At 36.6% G+C, this 16,471-nt stretch overlaps 1 protein-coding gene across 4 annotated transcripts in view; it reads right to left on the bottom strand.

The window, feature by feature from the left end:
- Nucleotides 1-16,471, bottom strand: part of GANC (glucosidase alpha, neutral C) — a 74,663-nt gene that overhangs the window by 37,106 nt on the left and 21,086 nt on the right. For 3 of the 4 annotated variants that reach the window (XM_044765081.2, XM_014857307.3, XM_070503043.1), the window contains 5 exons: nucleotides 9,436-9,481; nucleotides 6,924-6,990; nucleotides 5,399-5,495; nucleotides 3,394-3,574; nucleotides 3,029-3,182 (listed from right to left, as the gene is read on the bottom strand). In XM_044765081.2, the coding sequence (XP_044621016.2) occupies nucleotides 3,029-3,182; nucleotides 3,394-3,574; nucleotides 5,399-5,495; nucleotides 6,924-6,990; nucleotides 9,436-9,481 (545 nt within the window). Of the gene's footprint in view, nucleotides 1-3,028; nucleotides 3,183-3,393; nucleotides 3,575-5,398; nucleotides 5,496-6,923; nucleotides 6,991-8,521; nucleotides 8,676-9,435; nucleotides 9,482-16,471 lie in introns of those variants that run through there. The other variant, XM_044765082.2, reaches the window with a different exon arrangement.

Consider the following 16,471-nt stretch of genomic DNA (forward strand, 5'->3'; position numbering starts at 1 on the left):
GGACAGGATGTGCGTATATGTGAATATATTAATACATATACAGAGAGAGAGTGATTGACTGATTTTAAGGAACTGGTTCATCTGACTGTGGGGGCTGGCAATTCTGAATTCTGCAGGGCAGGTTGGCAGGCTGGAGACCCAGGGAAGAGTTGAAATTGAGTAGGAAGGCAGTCTGGAGACAGATTCCTTTTTCTTTAGGGAATCAGTCTTTTTCTCTTAAGGCTTTCAAATGATTAGACGAGGCCCACTCACATCATGGAGAATAGTCAGCTTTACCTAAAGTCTACTGATTTAACTGTTAATCTCATCTAACAAATACCTTCACAGTGACACATAGACTGGTGTTTAACCAGATATCTGCGTAACATGACCTAGTCAAGTAGACACATAAAATTAACCATCACATTGGGTCATATGATAATTCTATGTTTAGCTTTTTGAGGAACTGCCAAACTCTTTCCATAGCACCTGAACCATTTTACGTTCCCACCAGCAATGTATGAGGTTCCAACTTCTCCACATCATCATCAACACTTATTATTTGCCATTTTTTTGAATTAGCCATTCTAGTGGGTATGAAGTAATATCTCCTTGTGGTTTTAATTTTCATGTTCTTTTTTTTTTTTTAAAGATTTTATTTTTTTCCTTTTTTTTTCTCCCCAATGCCCCCTGGTACATAGTTGTATATTCTTCGTTGTGGGTCCTTCTAGTTGTGGCATGTGGGACGCTGCCTCAGCGTGGTTTGATGAGCAGTGCCATGTCCATGCCCAGGATTCGAACCAATGAAACACTGGGCCGCCTGCAGTGGAGCGCGTGAACTTAACCACTCGACCATGGGGCCAGCCCCTAATTTTCATTTTCTAATGACTAAGAATGTTGAGCATGTTTTTCATGTGGCTGTTCATCCATTTGTATATCTTTTTTGGAGAAACGTCTATTCAAGTCCTTCGCCCATTTTGGAATTGGGTTGTCTTTTTGTTGTTGAGTTGCAAGAATTCTTTACATATTCTGGACACCAGATCCTAATCAAACATATGATTTGCAAATATTTCCTCCCATTCTGTAGGCTGCCTTTTCACTTTCTTAATAATGTCCTTTGATGCACAAAAGTTTTTAATTTTAATGAAGTCCAACTTATCCATTTTTTTCTTTTGTTGCTCATGATTTTGGTGTCATATCTGAGAATCTGTTGCCAAACCCAAGGTCATGAATATTTACCCCTGTTTTTTCTTCTAAGAGTTTTATGGCTTTAGCTCTTATATTTAAGTCATTGATCTGTTTTGAGTTAAATTTTTGTATATGGTGTAAGGCAGGGTTCCAACTTCATTCTTTTGCATGTGGATATCCAATTGTCCCAGTACCATGTGTTTAAGAGACTATCCTTTCCCCATTCAATGGGCCTGGACTTCTGTTGAAAATCAATTGGCTGGAGATATATGGGTTTATTTCTAGACTCTCAATTCTGTTCCACTGGTCTATATGTTTGTCCTTATGCCAGTACCACACTGTTTGGGTTACTTTAACTTTGAAGTAAGTTTTTAATTTGGAAAGTATGCCTCCTGCAACTTTGTTTTTTGTTTCTTTTTCAAGACTGTTTGGCTATTCAGGGCCCTTGCAATTCCATATGAATTAGAAGATCAGCTTTTCCATTTCTTTAACAACAGCCATTGGAATTTTGGTAGGAATTGCAGTGAATCTGTAGATTGCTTTTGGTAGTATTGCTATCTTCTAATATTAAATCTTCCAATCCATGAACATAGGATGTCTTTCCATTTATTTTGGCCGTCTTTAATTTCTTTCAGGAATGTTGTATAGTTTTCAGTGTACAACTCTTTCACCTCCTTGGTTAAATTTATTCCTAGGTATTTAATTTCTTTAGATGTTATTGTAAGTGGAATGTTTTCATGATTTCTTTTTCAGATTGTTCATTGCCCATGTATAGAAACACAACTAATTTTGTGTTGGTCATGTACCCTGCAGCTTTGGTGAATTTATTTATTAGCTCTAGCAGTTTTTTGTGCTTTCTTTGGGATTTTCTAACATGACATCATCCGCAAATAGAGATAATTTTACTTCTTCCTTTCCAATTTGGATGCCTTTTATTTCTTTTTCTTGCCTAACTGCTCTGGCTAGAACTTCTAGTACAATGTTCAATAGCAGTGGTGAAAGCAGGCAGCCTTGTTTTGTTTCTAATCACAGGGGAAAGCTTGCAGTCCTTCACCATTGAGTATGATGTTAGCTGTGGATTTTTCTTAAATGCCTTTTATCATTTTGAGGAAGTTTCCTTCTATTCCTAGTCTTCTGAGTGTTTTTATCATGAAATAGTGTTAGATTTTGTCAAATGCTTTTTCTGCATCAGTTTATATGACCTTTTATATCTTTTAAAGATAAAAATGCTTTAGTGCTAAAGCCAGTGGTGTATATATATATATATATATTTTTTTTTTTTTTTTGAGGAAGGTTAGCCCTGAGCTAACATCTGCTGCCAATCCTCCTCTTTTTTTTGCTGAGGAAGATTGGCCCTAAGCTAACATCCATGCCTATCTTCCTCTACTTTATATGTGGGACACCTGCCACTGTATGGCTTGCCAAGCAGTGTGTAGGTCTGCACCTGGGATCCAAACTGGCGAACCCCCGGGCTGCCGAAGCAGAATGTGTGAACTTAACCACTGCGCCACCAGGCTGGCCCCCAAGGTATATTTTAAAATGGAGAAGAGAACAGAGAAAAGTTCAGGTTGGGATACTGGTCATCTGAGATAAAGGGAGAGAAAGTCCAGGTGTTAAAGACTCCAAGAAAGGCAGACAGTGAGCATTAGGGATTGGAGAATGGAGAATTCTAGCCTCAGTGCAACGTTTAGCCAAGTTGAATGGGATGAAGATGAGAGGAGAAATGCTTGCTTCTTAAAAAGCTTAGGTAAGTTGTTTATAAATGCTATATAATTTACAATAAATATTAACTTACAGTGATAATACATGGGATAGAGGAAATATAATGGAACAAGAAACTCGCACTTCCACATGCAAGTACCTGTAAGGTGCGAGTACTGCTTGAAGACGTCAGATGGTGTAGGTCCTGTCAGCAGAAAAACATCAATGATTCCACTCTCTGACATCCAGTGCACATCGGTCCGAGATGTGACCTTTTGTTTGGCAGCAGCTGGGCCCGTCTGGGTCAGTGTGTACTGGAAAAGGAATGGAACACAGGTCTGAAAAATTCCCCTCTAACCTATAACACCCATCCATATGTAATAGTCTGTTGCTTTAGTACATACTAAATTTCACTGACTAGACTGGCGGCAGAGAACTGCCACTACAAAGCCCAGAGCCAAGACTATACTTCACTGGTTTTGTTTCTTCTATAAGCATGACACGCAACCATGATCCATAGCTCACCTTTACTTCAGGCTCTGTATTGATCTCCACTAGTGTTTCTGAGGCATTCAGCCAAAAAATGCCTAGAGTCCTGCCCAGTTTGTGGGCCAGGAGATAAGGCACTGAACCATAAATGCCCATTTTGTCATGTATTTTATATCCATAAACATCCAGGTTATAAAGACGGTAAGCATCCCCATCACTGAAACACACAAAGGATTATCATCAATTACCATCAGAAATATACTATTAATGAATAGTATAGCTCCACTCACCCCTGCAAACACTTGGGTCCTACGTATCTTGCAAGGTTCAACTCTTACCACTTGCCTAAAAGTTTCCTGACCCAACCTGGGTGAATATGATCCTAATTAATTCCTTTGGCCTTTAATTCCTTTAGCATAATTCCTTTAGAATTAAAGGATTTAATTCCTTTGGCATCCCCTCATGCGACAATTGGCATGCATGATCTCATATCTTAGATATCTTTTCTGAATATCTCTTGTGAGGTGAAGACTGTTTCCTGTGAATCCTCCACAATAGCAAGCACACAATAGGTATGACTGACAAATTTTGTGAGTATTTCTCTGCTGCTAAAACAAAATCATAGATAGCACGCTAACAATGCTTTCACAGGGCTGAGTAGGGAAAGATTGGGAACTGAACTGGGGTGGGGAGGGGGCATAGAGCTCAAGTTGGTGTGAGAGCATCATGGCCATCATGCTTCCTGATTCACCTGTCATTATGTCTGCTGGTCACGTAAAAAGCATCTGAACCTGGCAAACACGATCAGACTCTGTTTCTCTTCGGTTTTGCTTCCTCTGGCATTTATTTTTCAATAGTGTTAGTTTGAAATGAACTTCCTGAAGGAATCAAAGGTGATATTGATTCTGGCCCTGATATCAGTTCCCCTACATTAAACCCAGCATATGTGGGGTTAAAACCAAAGCAGTCTTTCCCTGCTTACTCCCTGCCTTCCTGGCTCCAGAATCCACTATCTGCCATGGAGACAAACAGCCAAGGACAGCCACCTGGATTCCATATTGTCTCCTCCTCCTGCCTGTAAACAGTGTCCCAGGGCTGAAGGCAGGCTGGTGGGAAAGCTCCGACCAGCAAGGCCACTGACTCCCCCACCATCTACAAGTGGCCACATTCTTCACAAATCTTTAAAACCCCTGGCCTCCCATCTTTCAGGAAGACAAGACAAACTGAGACAAATTTGAGGGCTCACTCTCATATCCCAGCTGATATCATCTGAAATGAAAACCCTTTCCTTGCCATAAGCCTGGCATTCCAGTTTTTATTTGGCCCCTCTTTTTAAAAATAATTAATTAATTAATTAATTTTTTGAGGAAGATTAGCCCTGAACTAACATCTGTGCCCACCTTCCTCTACTTTATACGTGGGACGCCTACCACAGCTTGGCTTGCCAAGCGGTGCCATGTCCGCACCTGGGATCTGAACTGGTGAACCCCGAAGCAGAATGTGCACACTTAACCACTGCACCACCGGGCTGGCCCTATTTGGCCCGTCTTGTGCGGCCGGTAAGGAACCTATGTTTGTAGGCACTAACAATATGAGATGCTGCACTTTTCCATTTTCTGGCTCACTCTTGTTTTTTGGTAAAAGCCTTTTTCTAGGTCAGTGATTTTCACAGTGTATTCTCCCAGGGTTCCACAGAAAGGCCTTGAGAGGTGAAAGCAAAACCCAGGGAGGAAATGTGATAAAGATCTCCCCACCACTTCAACCACAGCAGCTCTACATTTTTACTTCCTCTGTATTTTTAGGTTCAGCATTACAGTTTTTATAATTGTTTAATTTTTGCCAAAAAATAAAAAAAAATTGAACTGTTTTGCACAATCATTCAAGGAAGATTCTTAAAGATCTTTAACAAGGAGGAAGCAATAACAAGGGGGAAAAGGCCAGGAACATATTAGCTCTGGCTCAGATATCTCACATATTTCCCTTTTGAAATTTCCAGCCCAGAAACCAGAGCCTCCTGTAAGAATTCTTGTTGTCACTTTACCCGGTATTTTTAAGTTGGTGTGATTCTGCATGTTGCGGGATCCCATAGAGATGCTCAAATCCATGCAAGGAGAAATCCAAACCAATGGAGGCAGGACCTGTAGGAACCAGGATACTGACTGAGTTTTGCTTCTCAGTGGGACAATTAATTAAAGAGACTGAGTTAACTACGAGTATAGCAAGATGACTAGGGATCGAGAGACCTGAGCTTGCTCTGATCAGTCAGTAATCATGGGTGCTGACTCCCTGTAGGATATTATATTCAGCTATTGTGGGGATACAAAAATGCACAAGGCAAAGCTCTTGTGACTTATTAATTCTATTTCCTTAGCTGTGTGCTGAAGGTGTGTCCTCATTTACAGTAAATCTCTTTTCTATCTGTAAAACATGGCTACAAAGTTTTAGATATTTTTTCTAATCTAAATTTTTCTAAAATATACTGCACACTTAGTTGCTTTAGGAAACAAAGGATATTGAGCAATTTTAATCTTTGCTAGATGAAAGACTGGGTATCTTCTGCCTGATCATTTATTCTTACTGTGTACAGGGACTATAATGTCAAGGGCACCAGGAGGACCTTTCCTGGCTCCTCAAAATGCCCCTTTCCTGTGATTGTGGACATATAAATTTCCTTTAACCAAAACAAAGTCCTGTATTTAACAATTATTTTAGAGATATGGGGAAAATGCAAGTAACTAGGAGAGAGAACATTGACTTAAATTCACTCTCAGGTTAAAAGTATTTGACATCAAATGGTCCTTATTTGGAGGAGTTTATGGAAAGAGGTGCTACAGAGAAGGTAAAAGAAGATTATGATGTTAAAGAAAGGAGAGCCAGAGGGCCCTCCTACTTATAAATTTTGAGCACATTGTTGGGTCCTGATCATTATACCAGGCTATAGAAACAGATGCTAGAAAAGGGATTCTCAAGGAGTTAGGGAGGGTCTGTTATCCTACAGGATAGGGAGGAGGAAGAAAAGTGAATATTTTTTCCAATTACATAAGCCCCAAGTGTCTGAAAGGTATTTCCTAAAGAGACAAACTCTGCCCCACCTCCACCCCCCACGCCCTGTACCACTAAGCCTAGTGAGAAATGCTACAGATGGACATGTGATGCTTGTGTGAATGATGGGGAGGCCTGGAAAAGGTTGAGAACCACCGCTTTGGAATGTTGGAGCTAACGAGCTCTAGAAGTTGGTTTCTTATCACTTGATACTCATAAAAATAGAATGTGGAATTTGCAGCTGTCTGATATACTATATAACGCAAGCAGTGTGCTCATCCAAACCCCTCCATGAGACCATAAGCTCCATGAGTCCTATCCTTCTCTTATACTCCCCACAGAAAGCATATACTCACTATTTTTCTTTGGGATGCATTATTGAAGAATAGGGGCCCTGAATCTGAGATTTCTGTTTACCTTACAGAAATCACTTGTTTAGGCGCTCCACTCAAGGGACTTTTAGATAGAGACATTTAGCCATTTTGGAAAGATTTGTTTTAACACTACATCAGTTTCAATTTTACCATTAACTTTGACATCCACAAATTTTCCGAATTTCTCCTCCCACAGGCCCAGATCCTCTTGATTTTCCTGTTGGTACAAAAACAAGGAGCAAATTGAGTTTATACATTGCAACAAATGTGGTTACCACACTGCACATTTTATTTGGATTATTAAAAAATTAGACCAAGAAAATGAGCTCATCTTTTAAAAGAACAGTTTGTGATGTCAGTATATTTATCACATTAGATCTGTGTTATACATAAATGCCAATAATTACCCTTACGAACTAGAGCTTACATGAATATATTTTTTATTGTGGTAAAATATACATAACATAAAATTTACCATTTTAACTATTTTTAAGTGGCATTAAGTGCATTCACATTGTTGTGCAACCATTATCACCATCCATCTCCAGAACTTTTACATCTTCCCAAACTGAACCTCCTTACCCATTAAATAATAATTCCCCATTCCTCCCTCCCCCCAGCTCCTGACAGCCACCATTCTACTCCATGTCTCTAGGAATCTGAGCACTCTAGATATCTCACCTAAGTAGAACCATACAGTATTTGTCCTTTTGTGACTGGCTTATTCCACTTAGTATAATCTCTTCCAGATTCATTCATTTTGTAGCTTGTGTCAGAATTTTCTTCCTTTTTAAGGTTGAATAATATTCCATTGTATGTATGTACCACATTTTGTGTGTGCATTAATCTGTCAATGACACTTGGATTGCGGACCGCGTCTACATTTTGGCTACTGTGACTAATGCTGCTGCTATGCACATAGGCACACAAATACCTGTTTGAGCCCCTGCTTTCACTTTAGGATATAGACCCACGAGTGGAAGTGCTGGATCATACTGTAATTCTATGACTGATTTTTTGAGGAACTGGCACACTGTTTAACATGAGTATCTTTACACGAGCCAAAATGATGTAACAGCACTTCGAAAAATGCAGTCTTTACGTACATAAGATTTTTTTAATTCTTTTTTCCTTGTAAACACATGAGGCAAAACATTTAAAATCAAATAACTTAGGTCTGTTTTGAGACCCTAAGCACAGATTTTGACCGAGATGGGCACTTTTTCCCTTGCTGCAATCAGCCAGACTACTGGCTCCGTTCCTGTGCTGGCTTGAAAAGGCAAGTCAACTGGGATGGCGACTGCCCAGGTTCATAATGTTTTGATTTAGAGCTATAAACTTTCTCAGCTTTACAAAAGTCTCCTTTTCTCTGGTAGAATGAAAAAGTTTTAAAAAAAATTGTATATGTGTGTAAAATATATATTTCCTTTCAAAAATGAGCCCTTTGCCCATTTCTAGGTTGTTTCTTCACAATTAAAGCTTCCGTAAAGTGAGTCTGTGTTTTTTATTCAATCACTCCTGAATTCTTAAGGTAGGGATTATTTTCCTGAGGTCCATGGATGGGCGTTAGAGTTTGGGAACTCCCTCAAACAGTATGAAAAAAATTCTTTTTCTACGGAGATGGTTCACAGCTTTCATCAGATTCTTGCAAGGGGGTCTGTGACTCAAAACCACTGAGTTATCTAACAGAGGTCTTCTAAAAGCTGATTTGACATATTGTCACAAAACTGGATAAGGCTATGTCTTACTTGTCCGAAAATGGAAAAATTATTCTCTTTCATACTCATCAACATGGGTCAGTTCTTAAGAGGAAGAAACATTTGTCCTTATAGCACTGAAAATATTTTTCACCATTCCTGGTGGTCATAGCTACTGTCAGGGCTCCTTTGAAGATTCACGTGGCTGTGGATGAAGAGAAGATTTCTGGAATGTCCATTCTCTATAATTCAGCCAAATAATCTTTTAAAAACAGAAATCTGACCATGTATCTCTGCTACTTAAAACCTTTCCACAGTTTTCCTTTGCTTTTAGAATAAAGTCCAAAAGAGTTAACATGACTTAGAAGAACGTAAGCTCCATGATGATATATATATATTCTTTATTTCTTCAAACGTGCTCCTTCTTACCTCAAGATCTTCGAATATGCAATTCCCTTTATCTGGAATATTTTTTTCCCAACTTGTTGACTAGTTAATGTATCCTCATACATTTTTAACATTATTTCCTTCAGAAGGTCTTTCCTGACCCTCATCTTGGTCAAGTTCCTTGTATTCTCCTATAGCACCCTTTTGTAACACTCCTCATGCTCATAATTACTTAGTGTTTGTCTTTCTCAATAGATACTGTTTTATGAGGACAGGCTGCGCTTTGTTTTATTCACTGCTGATTCACCTTGCCTAGCATAATTTTTTGTGCCTGGCACAAAGCAGGTCTCAGGATTTATCTGCTATATGAATGAATGAATACATGAATGAACAAATGCATGAAAGAAACAATGAGATGATAAGGTGAGCAAAAAGGACAGTTGGTCCCATTGACGTGCAGTATAGTATTGATCAAGTACCCCTCTGTAGAGGAAGGGAAGAACAGCCCAATTATATTCCACATAATGATGATGACAGTGAAGAAGATAAAAAAAGATAAACTGCTCAATCTAGATTACCTGAGAGGTGTCAACTGATGCATCCTCCTCATTTTCTTTGGTAGCTCTGTTTTAATAGAAATAAAGTTGTTTCACTCATGGCAAGACTGACAGAATTCTGTTTAATGATAAAGATTTTTATTTCCAACTTTTGAGACCCCATAAATTATATCTTTTACCTTATTAAATAACATCATTATAAAAATAAAAATTTATGAAATTGAACATTTATGATGAACATTAATCGAATAGCTTGATTTCTTATAAAAATGTAGATATATTTGTATTTTCTAATTAACCCTTTAAAAATATCTTTATCAGTTTTTTATTATAAATATAATACATGCTCATAATATTTAAACAAAACATAAGCAAGCAAGGTAGAACACAGGTCCCCTCACCCAATGTCACCCTAGTGCAGAGCAACATAATATACTGTCTTCCAGAACGACTGTGACAACTTACTCTATCACCCACAGTCGTATTTGAGTGCTCATTTCTCCCCATTCTTAACAATACTGGACTTTATGGATTTTTAAAATCTTTGCCAATCTAAAATCTTAGGAAAGATAATGGTTTTCAATTTGAATTTCCACCATTAATGATGTAGATTATCTTTTTATACATTAAGTGGTATTTCTAGCTCTTCTTCTGAGAATCGTCTATTCATACTCATTACACATAATTTTTTCTTTAGTGTAAAACAGAGCATGCACATAGAAGAGTATATAATGTCTGTGCAGAGTTTAAAGCATACTACTAAAGTGAACAACTGTGAACCCACCAGCAAGCATAAGCAACAGAAATGACTTGTTCCTCTGGAGTTCCTGTGTGCCTCTCTTCAGATGCACCTGCCTCCTCCCCCCACGCTTCAGAGGTACCCACTTAACTACATTTTCTGTGCGATCAGTCCCTTGCTGTTTTTTATAGTATTCCCACAAGTGTATGAATCCTCAAACATATATTATTTGGTTTTGCCTTTTAAAAAAAGTTTTATACAAATAGAAGTATACTGTATATATTCTTTTGTAACATGTTTTCTCACTCAATATTAAAAATTTTGATATTCATATATTAATATGCATTGCTGCAGTTTGTATCTCCCATTTTTATTTGCTTGTTGTTTTTTATTGATTTGTATAAACTCTTTCCATATTGTGCATATTAATTTTTGATTTCTTATATATGTTAAAAATTTATGGTGAAATTTAAGGCAAGTGGTATGTTGCTTTTTAATTTTTTTAATTAATAAACTTTATTTTCTAGAGCAGTTTTAGGTTCACAGCAAAACTGAGCAGAAAGTACAGAGAGTCCCCATATACTCACCGTCCTCACGCACTTACAATCTCCCTCACTATCAACATCCTGCATCAGAGGAGCACATTTGTTAGATTCAATGAACCTACACTGACACATCATTATCACTCAAGGTCTCTAGTTTATATTAGGGTTCACTATTGGTGTTGTACATTCTATGGATTTTGACAAATGTATAATGACATGTATCCACCATTGTAGTATAGTCCAGAGTTTTCACTGCCCTAAAAATCTTTTATGCTCTGCCTTCTCCTCCCTGCTTCCCCCATTAGCCCCTTTAACCACTAATTTTTTCACTCTCTCTCTAGTTTTGCCTTTTCCAGAATTTCATATAGTTGGAATCACACAGCATGGAGCCTTTTTCAGATTGGCTTCTTTCACTTAGTATTATGAGTTTAAGTTTCCTTTATGTCTTTTCATGACTTGATAATTCTTTTCTTTTAGGGATTGAATAATATTCCATTATCTGGATATACCACAGTTTATCTATTCACCTACTGAAGGACATCTTTGTTGCTTCCAAGTTTTGGCAATTATAAATAAAGCTGCTGTAAACATCCGTGTGCAGCTATTTGCATGGACGTAAGTTTTCAGCTCCTTTGGGTAAATACCAAAGAGCACGACTCCTGGATTGTATGGTAAGAGTATCTTTAGTTTTGTAACAAACTGTCAAACTATCTTCCAAAGTGACTGCACCATTTTGCATTCCCACTAGCAATGAATGTGAATTCCTGTTGTTCCACATTCTTGCCAGCATTTTGCTGCCAGTGTTTTGGATTTTGGCCATTCTAATAGATGTGTAGTGGTATCTTATCTTAATTTGCAATTCCCTACGACATATGATGTTGAACATCTTTTCATATGCTTACTCGCCATCTTTATATCTTCTTTGGTGAGGTGTCTGTTCAGGTCTTTTGCCTGTTTTTAAATTGGATGTTCATTTTCTTGTGGTTGAATTTTAAGAGTTTTTATCAGATGTGTCTTTTGCAAATATTTCCTTCCAGTCTGTGGCTTGTCTTCTCATTTTCTTAACATTGTTTTTTACAGAGCAATAGTTTTAAATTTTAATGAAGTCCAATTTACCAATTATTTCTTTCATGGATTGTGCCTTTAGTGTTTTATCTAAAAAATCATCGCCATACCCAAGGTCATCTAAATTTTCTCCTACGTTATCTTCTAGGAGTTTTATAGTTTTGCATTTTAGACTTAGGTCTGTGATCCATTTTGAGTTAATTTTTGTGAAGGGTGTAAAGTCTGCGTCTAGATTCATTTTTTTGTTTGTAGATGTCCAGTTGTTCCAGAACCATTTGTTGAAAAGATTATTTTTGCTCCATCGTGTTGCCTTTGCTCTTTTGTCAAAGATCAGTTCACTGTATTCATGCAGGTCTATTTCTGGGCTCTCTATTTTGTTCTATTGATCTATTTGTCTCTTCATTCACTAACACCACACTGTCTCGACTACTGTAGCTTTATAGTAAGTCTTGAAGTAGGGTAGTGGCAGTCCTGCAACGTTGTTCTCCTTCAACACTGAATTGGTATTCTAGGTCTTCTTCCTCGTCACATAAACTGTAGAATCAGTTTGTCAACATCCACAAAATAATTTGCTGGGATTTTGACTGGGATTGCATTTAATCTGTAGATCAAGTTGGGAAGGACTGCCATCTTGACAATATTGAGTTTCCCTATTCATGAATAGGGAGTCTCTCTCCATTTATTTAGTTCTTTGATTGCTTTCATCAGAGTCTTGTAGATTTCCTTATATAGATGTTGTACATATTTTGTTAGATTTATAACTAAATATTTCATTTTTGGGGGTGCTATATAAATAGTAATGTGTTTTAATTTCAAATTCCACTTGTTCATTGCTGGTATATAGGAAAGTGATTGACTTTTGTACATTAACTTTGTATCCTGCACCTTTGTTACAATTGCTTGTTAGTTCCAGGAGTTTTGTGTGTGTGTGTGCCAGTTTTGGATTTTCTACATAGACAATTATGCCACCAGTGAACAAAGTGAGTAGTTTTTTTTTTTTTAAAGATTGGCCCTGAGCTAACATCTATTGCCAATCTTCTTTTTTTTTCTTCTTCTCCCCAAAGTCCCCCAGTACATAGTTGTATATTCTAGTTGTAGGTCCTTCCAGTTGAGCTATGTGGGACGCCACCTCAATATGGCTTGATGAGCAATGCTAGGTCCATGCCCAAGATCCAAACCGCTGAAACCCTGGACAGCCAAAGCAGAGCACAGGAACCTAACCACTTGGCCACATGGCAGGCCCCCACAAAGAGAGTTTTATTTCTTCCTTCCCAATCTGTATAACTTTTATTTCCTTTTCTTGTCTTATTGCATTATCTAGGACTTCCAGAATGATGTTGAAACGTGGTGGTGAGAGGGGACATCTTTGCTTTGTTCCTGGACTTAGTGGGAAAGCTTTGAGCTTCTCACCATTAAGTATGACAGTAGCTGTAGGATTTTGGTAGATGTTCTTTATCAAGTTGAGAAAGTTCTCCTCTATTCTTAGTTTGCTGAGAGTTTATACACGAATGGGTGTTGGATTTTGTCAAATGCCTTTTCTGCATCTATTGATATGATCATGTGATTTTTCTTCTTTAGCTCGTTGATGTGATAGATTACATTAATTGATTTTTGAATATCAAACCAGCTTTGCATGCCTAGGATAAATCCCAGATGGTCATGGTATATAATTCTTTTCATATTATAAATTGTTGAATTCAATTTGCTAATATCTTGTTGAAGATTTTTACATCTATGTTGATGATAGATATTGGTCTATAGTTTTCTTGTAATGTCTTTGTCTTATTTTGGTATTATGGTAACGTTGGCCTCATAGAATAAGTTAGGAAGAATTCCCTCTTCTATTTTCTAGAAGAGATTGTACAGAATTGGTATAATTTCTTCCTTAAATGTTTGGTAAAATTCACCAGTGAACCCATCTGTGCATGGCACTTTCTGTTTTGGAGGGTTATTAATTATTGACTCGATTTATTTAATAGATATAGGCCTAGTGAGATTGTCTATTTCTTCTTGCCTGAGTTTTTGCAGATTTGGTGTTTTAAGGAATTGTTCTGTTCCATCTAGGTTATCATATTTGTGGGCATGGAATTGTTTATAATATTCTTTTATTATCTGTTTAATGTCCACAATACCTGCAGTGATGTCCTCTCTTTATGATATTATTAATTTGTGTCTTCTCTGTTTTTCTTAGTTAGCCTGGCTAATGGCTTATTGATTTTATTGATCTTTTTAAAAGAACAACTTTTGGTTTTGTTGTTCTCTTTTGATTTCCTGTTTTGAATTCCATTGATTTTTCCTCTAATTTTTATTTCTTTCTTTTGCTTACTTTGGATTTAACATACTCTTGCTTTTCTAGTTTCCTAAGGTGGAAGGTTAGATTATTGATTTTAGATCTTTCTTCTTTTCTAACATATACTTTCAATGCTACAAATTTCCCTCTAAGCACTGCTTTCACTGCATCCCCCAAATTTTGATAAGTTCTATTTTCATTTTCATTTGGTTCAAAATATCTTTAACTTTTTTTTGAGATTTCTTGTTTGACCTATGTGTTATTTAGAAGTGTGCTGTTTAATCTCCAAGTACTTTGGAATTTTCCAGCTTTCTGCTATTGATTTCTAGTTTAATTCCACGGTGGTCTGAGAATAAGGATTGTGTGATTTCTATTCATTTAAGTTCGTTAAGGTGTCTTTTATGACCTCAAATATGGTCTATATTGGTGAATGTTCCATGTGAGCTTGAAATGAAAGTGTATTCTACTGCTGTTGGATGAATAAGTCTATAGATATCAATTATATCCAGTTGATTGATGGTGCTGTTGAATTCAACTACATCCTTACTGATTTTCTCTCTGCTGGATCTGTCCATTTCTGATAGAAGGGCATTAAGGTCTCTAATTATAATAGAGGATTCGCCTATTTCTCCTTGCATTTCTATCAGTTTTGCCTCACTTATTTTGATGCCCTGTTGTTAGGCACATACACATTAAAGATTATTATGTCTTCTCAGAGAATTGACTCCTTTATCATCATACAATATCCTTTTTTATCTCTAATAACTTTCCCTGTTCTGAAGTCTGCTCTTTCTAAAATTAATATAACTACTCCCCCTTTCTTTCGATTAGTTTAAACATGGTATATCTTTCTCCATCTTTTTAATTTTAATCATATGTGTCTTTATATTTAACATGTGTTTCTTGCAGACAACATATAGCTATGTCTTGTTTGTAGGTCCATACTGACGATCTCCGTTTTTTGAGTGGTGTATTTAGACCCTTGACATTCAAGGTGATTATTGATATAGGTGGATTAATCTCCACCATATTTGTTACCATTTTCTATTTGTTGCCCTTGTTCTGTTCCTATTTTTGTCCTCTACACTTTTTCTGCCATCTGTGGTTTTAATTGAGCATTTTATATGATTCTATTTTCTCTCTTTCCTTAACATATCAATTATACTTCTTTTTAAACTATTTTTAGTGTTTTTTCTAGAATTTGCAATATAAATTTCCAACTAATTCAAATCCACTTTCAAACAACACTATACTGCTTCACAGTATAGTAGTTGGTATAGTGCAAGTGCCTTATAATAACAAAATATTCTTAATTCTTCTCTCCTGTCCCTTATATCATTGGCTGTCATTCATTTTACACATACATAAGCAAACATAAATAAATATACATATACACATATGTACATAAGCATATACAATTGAGTACATTGTTGCTATTTAATTTTGAACAAACTGCTATCTGTTAGATCAAATATGAATAGGAAAAATAAAAGTTTTTATTTTACCTTCACTTATTTATTCTCTGATGGTCTTTCTTTCTTTATGTAGATTCAAGTTTCTGACTTATACCATTTTCCTTCTCTCTGAAGAACTTTTTTAAAACATTTCTTGCAAGGCAGGTTATTGAAAACAAATCTGCTTGTCTGAAAAAGTCTTTATTTTTTTGTCTGTCTGAGGAATTCTTTTCTCCTTCAGTTTTGAAGGGTAATTTCACAGGGTATAGAATTCTAGGTTCATAGTTTTTTCCTCTTAAGACTTTACTTTATTCCCCTCTCTTCTTGCTTGCTTGGTTTCTTAGAAGTCAGATAGAATTCTTATCTTTGCTTCTCTATAGGTAAAATTTTTTTCTCTGGCTTCTTTCAAGATTTTTACTTTATATTTGATTTTCTGAAGTTTGAACATGATATGCCTGGGTGTAGTTTCTTTTAGCATTTATCCTACTTGATGTTCTCTGAGCTTCCTGGATCTGTGGTTTGATGTCTGACATTAATTTTGGGAAAATTCCCAGTCATTATTGCTTCAAATATTACTTCTGTTCCTTTCTCTGATTCTTCTCTTTCAGTATCCCTTTTATGTGGTATATCTTTTGTACTTGTCCCACAGTTCTTGGATAGTCTATTCTAGGATTTTTTTCCCAGCATTTTTCTGTTTGCTTTTTATTTGGATGTTTCTATCATCATATCCTTGAGCTCAGAGATTCTTTCCTCAGCTGCATCCAGTCTACTAATGAACCCATCAAAGGCATTCTTCATCTCTATTACAGTATTTTTGATCTTTAGCATTTCTTTTTGTTTTTTTAACTTTATTGAGGTAGAATTTACATACAATAAACTGAACATATTTTAAGTGCACAATTTAATAAGTTTTGGCATATGTATACACCCATGAAACCATAAGCACAATAAAGATACCGATCAT

This window comes from Equus asinus, chromosome 2 (assembly GCF_041296235.1).
Source record: "Equus asinus isolate D_3611 breed Donkey chromosome 2, EquAss-T2T_v2, whole genome shotgun sequence".
In the NCBI taxonomy this organism is placed as follows: Eukaryota; Metazoa; Chordata; class Mammalia; order Perissodactyla; family Equidae; genus Equus; species Equus asinus.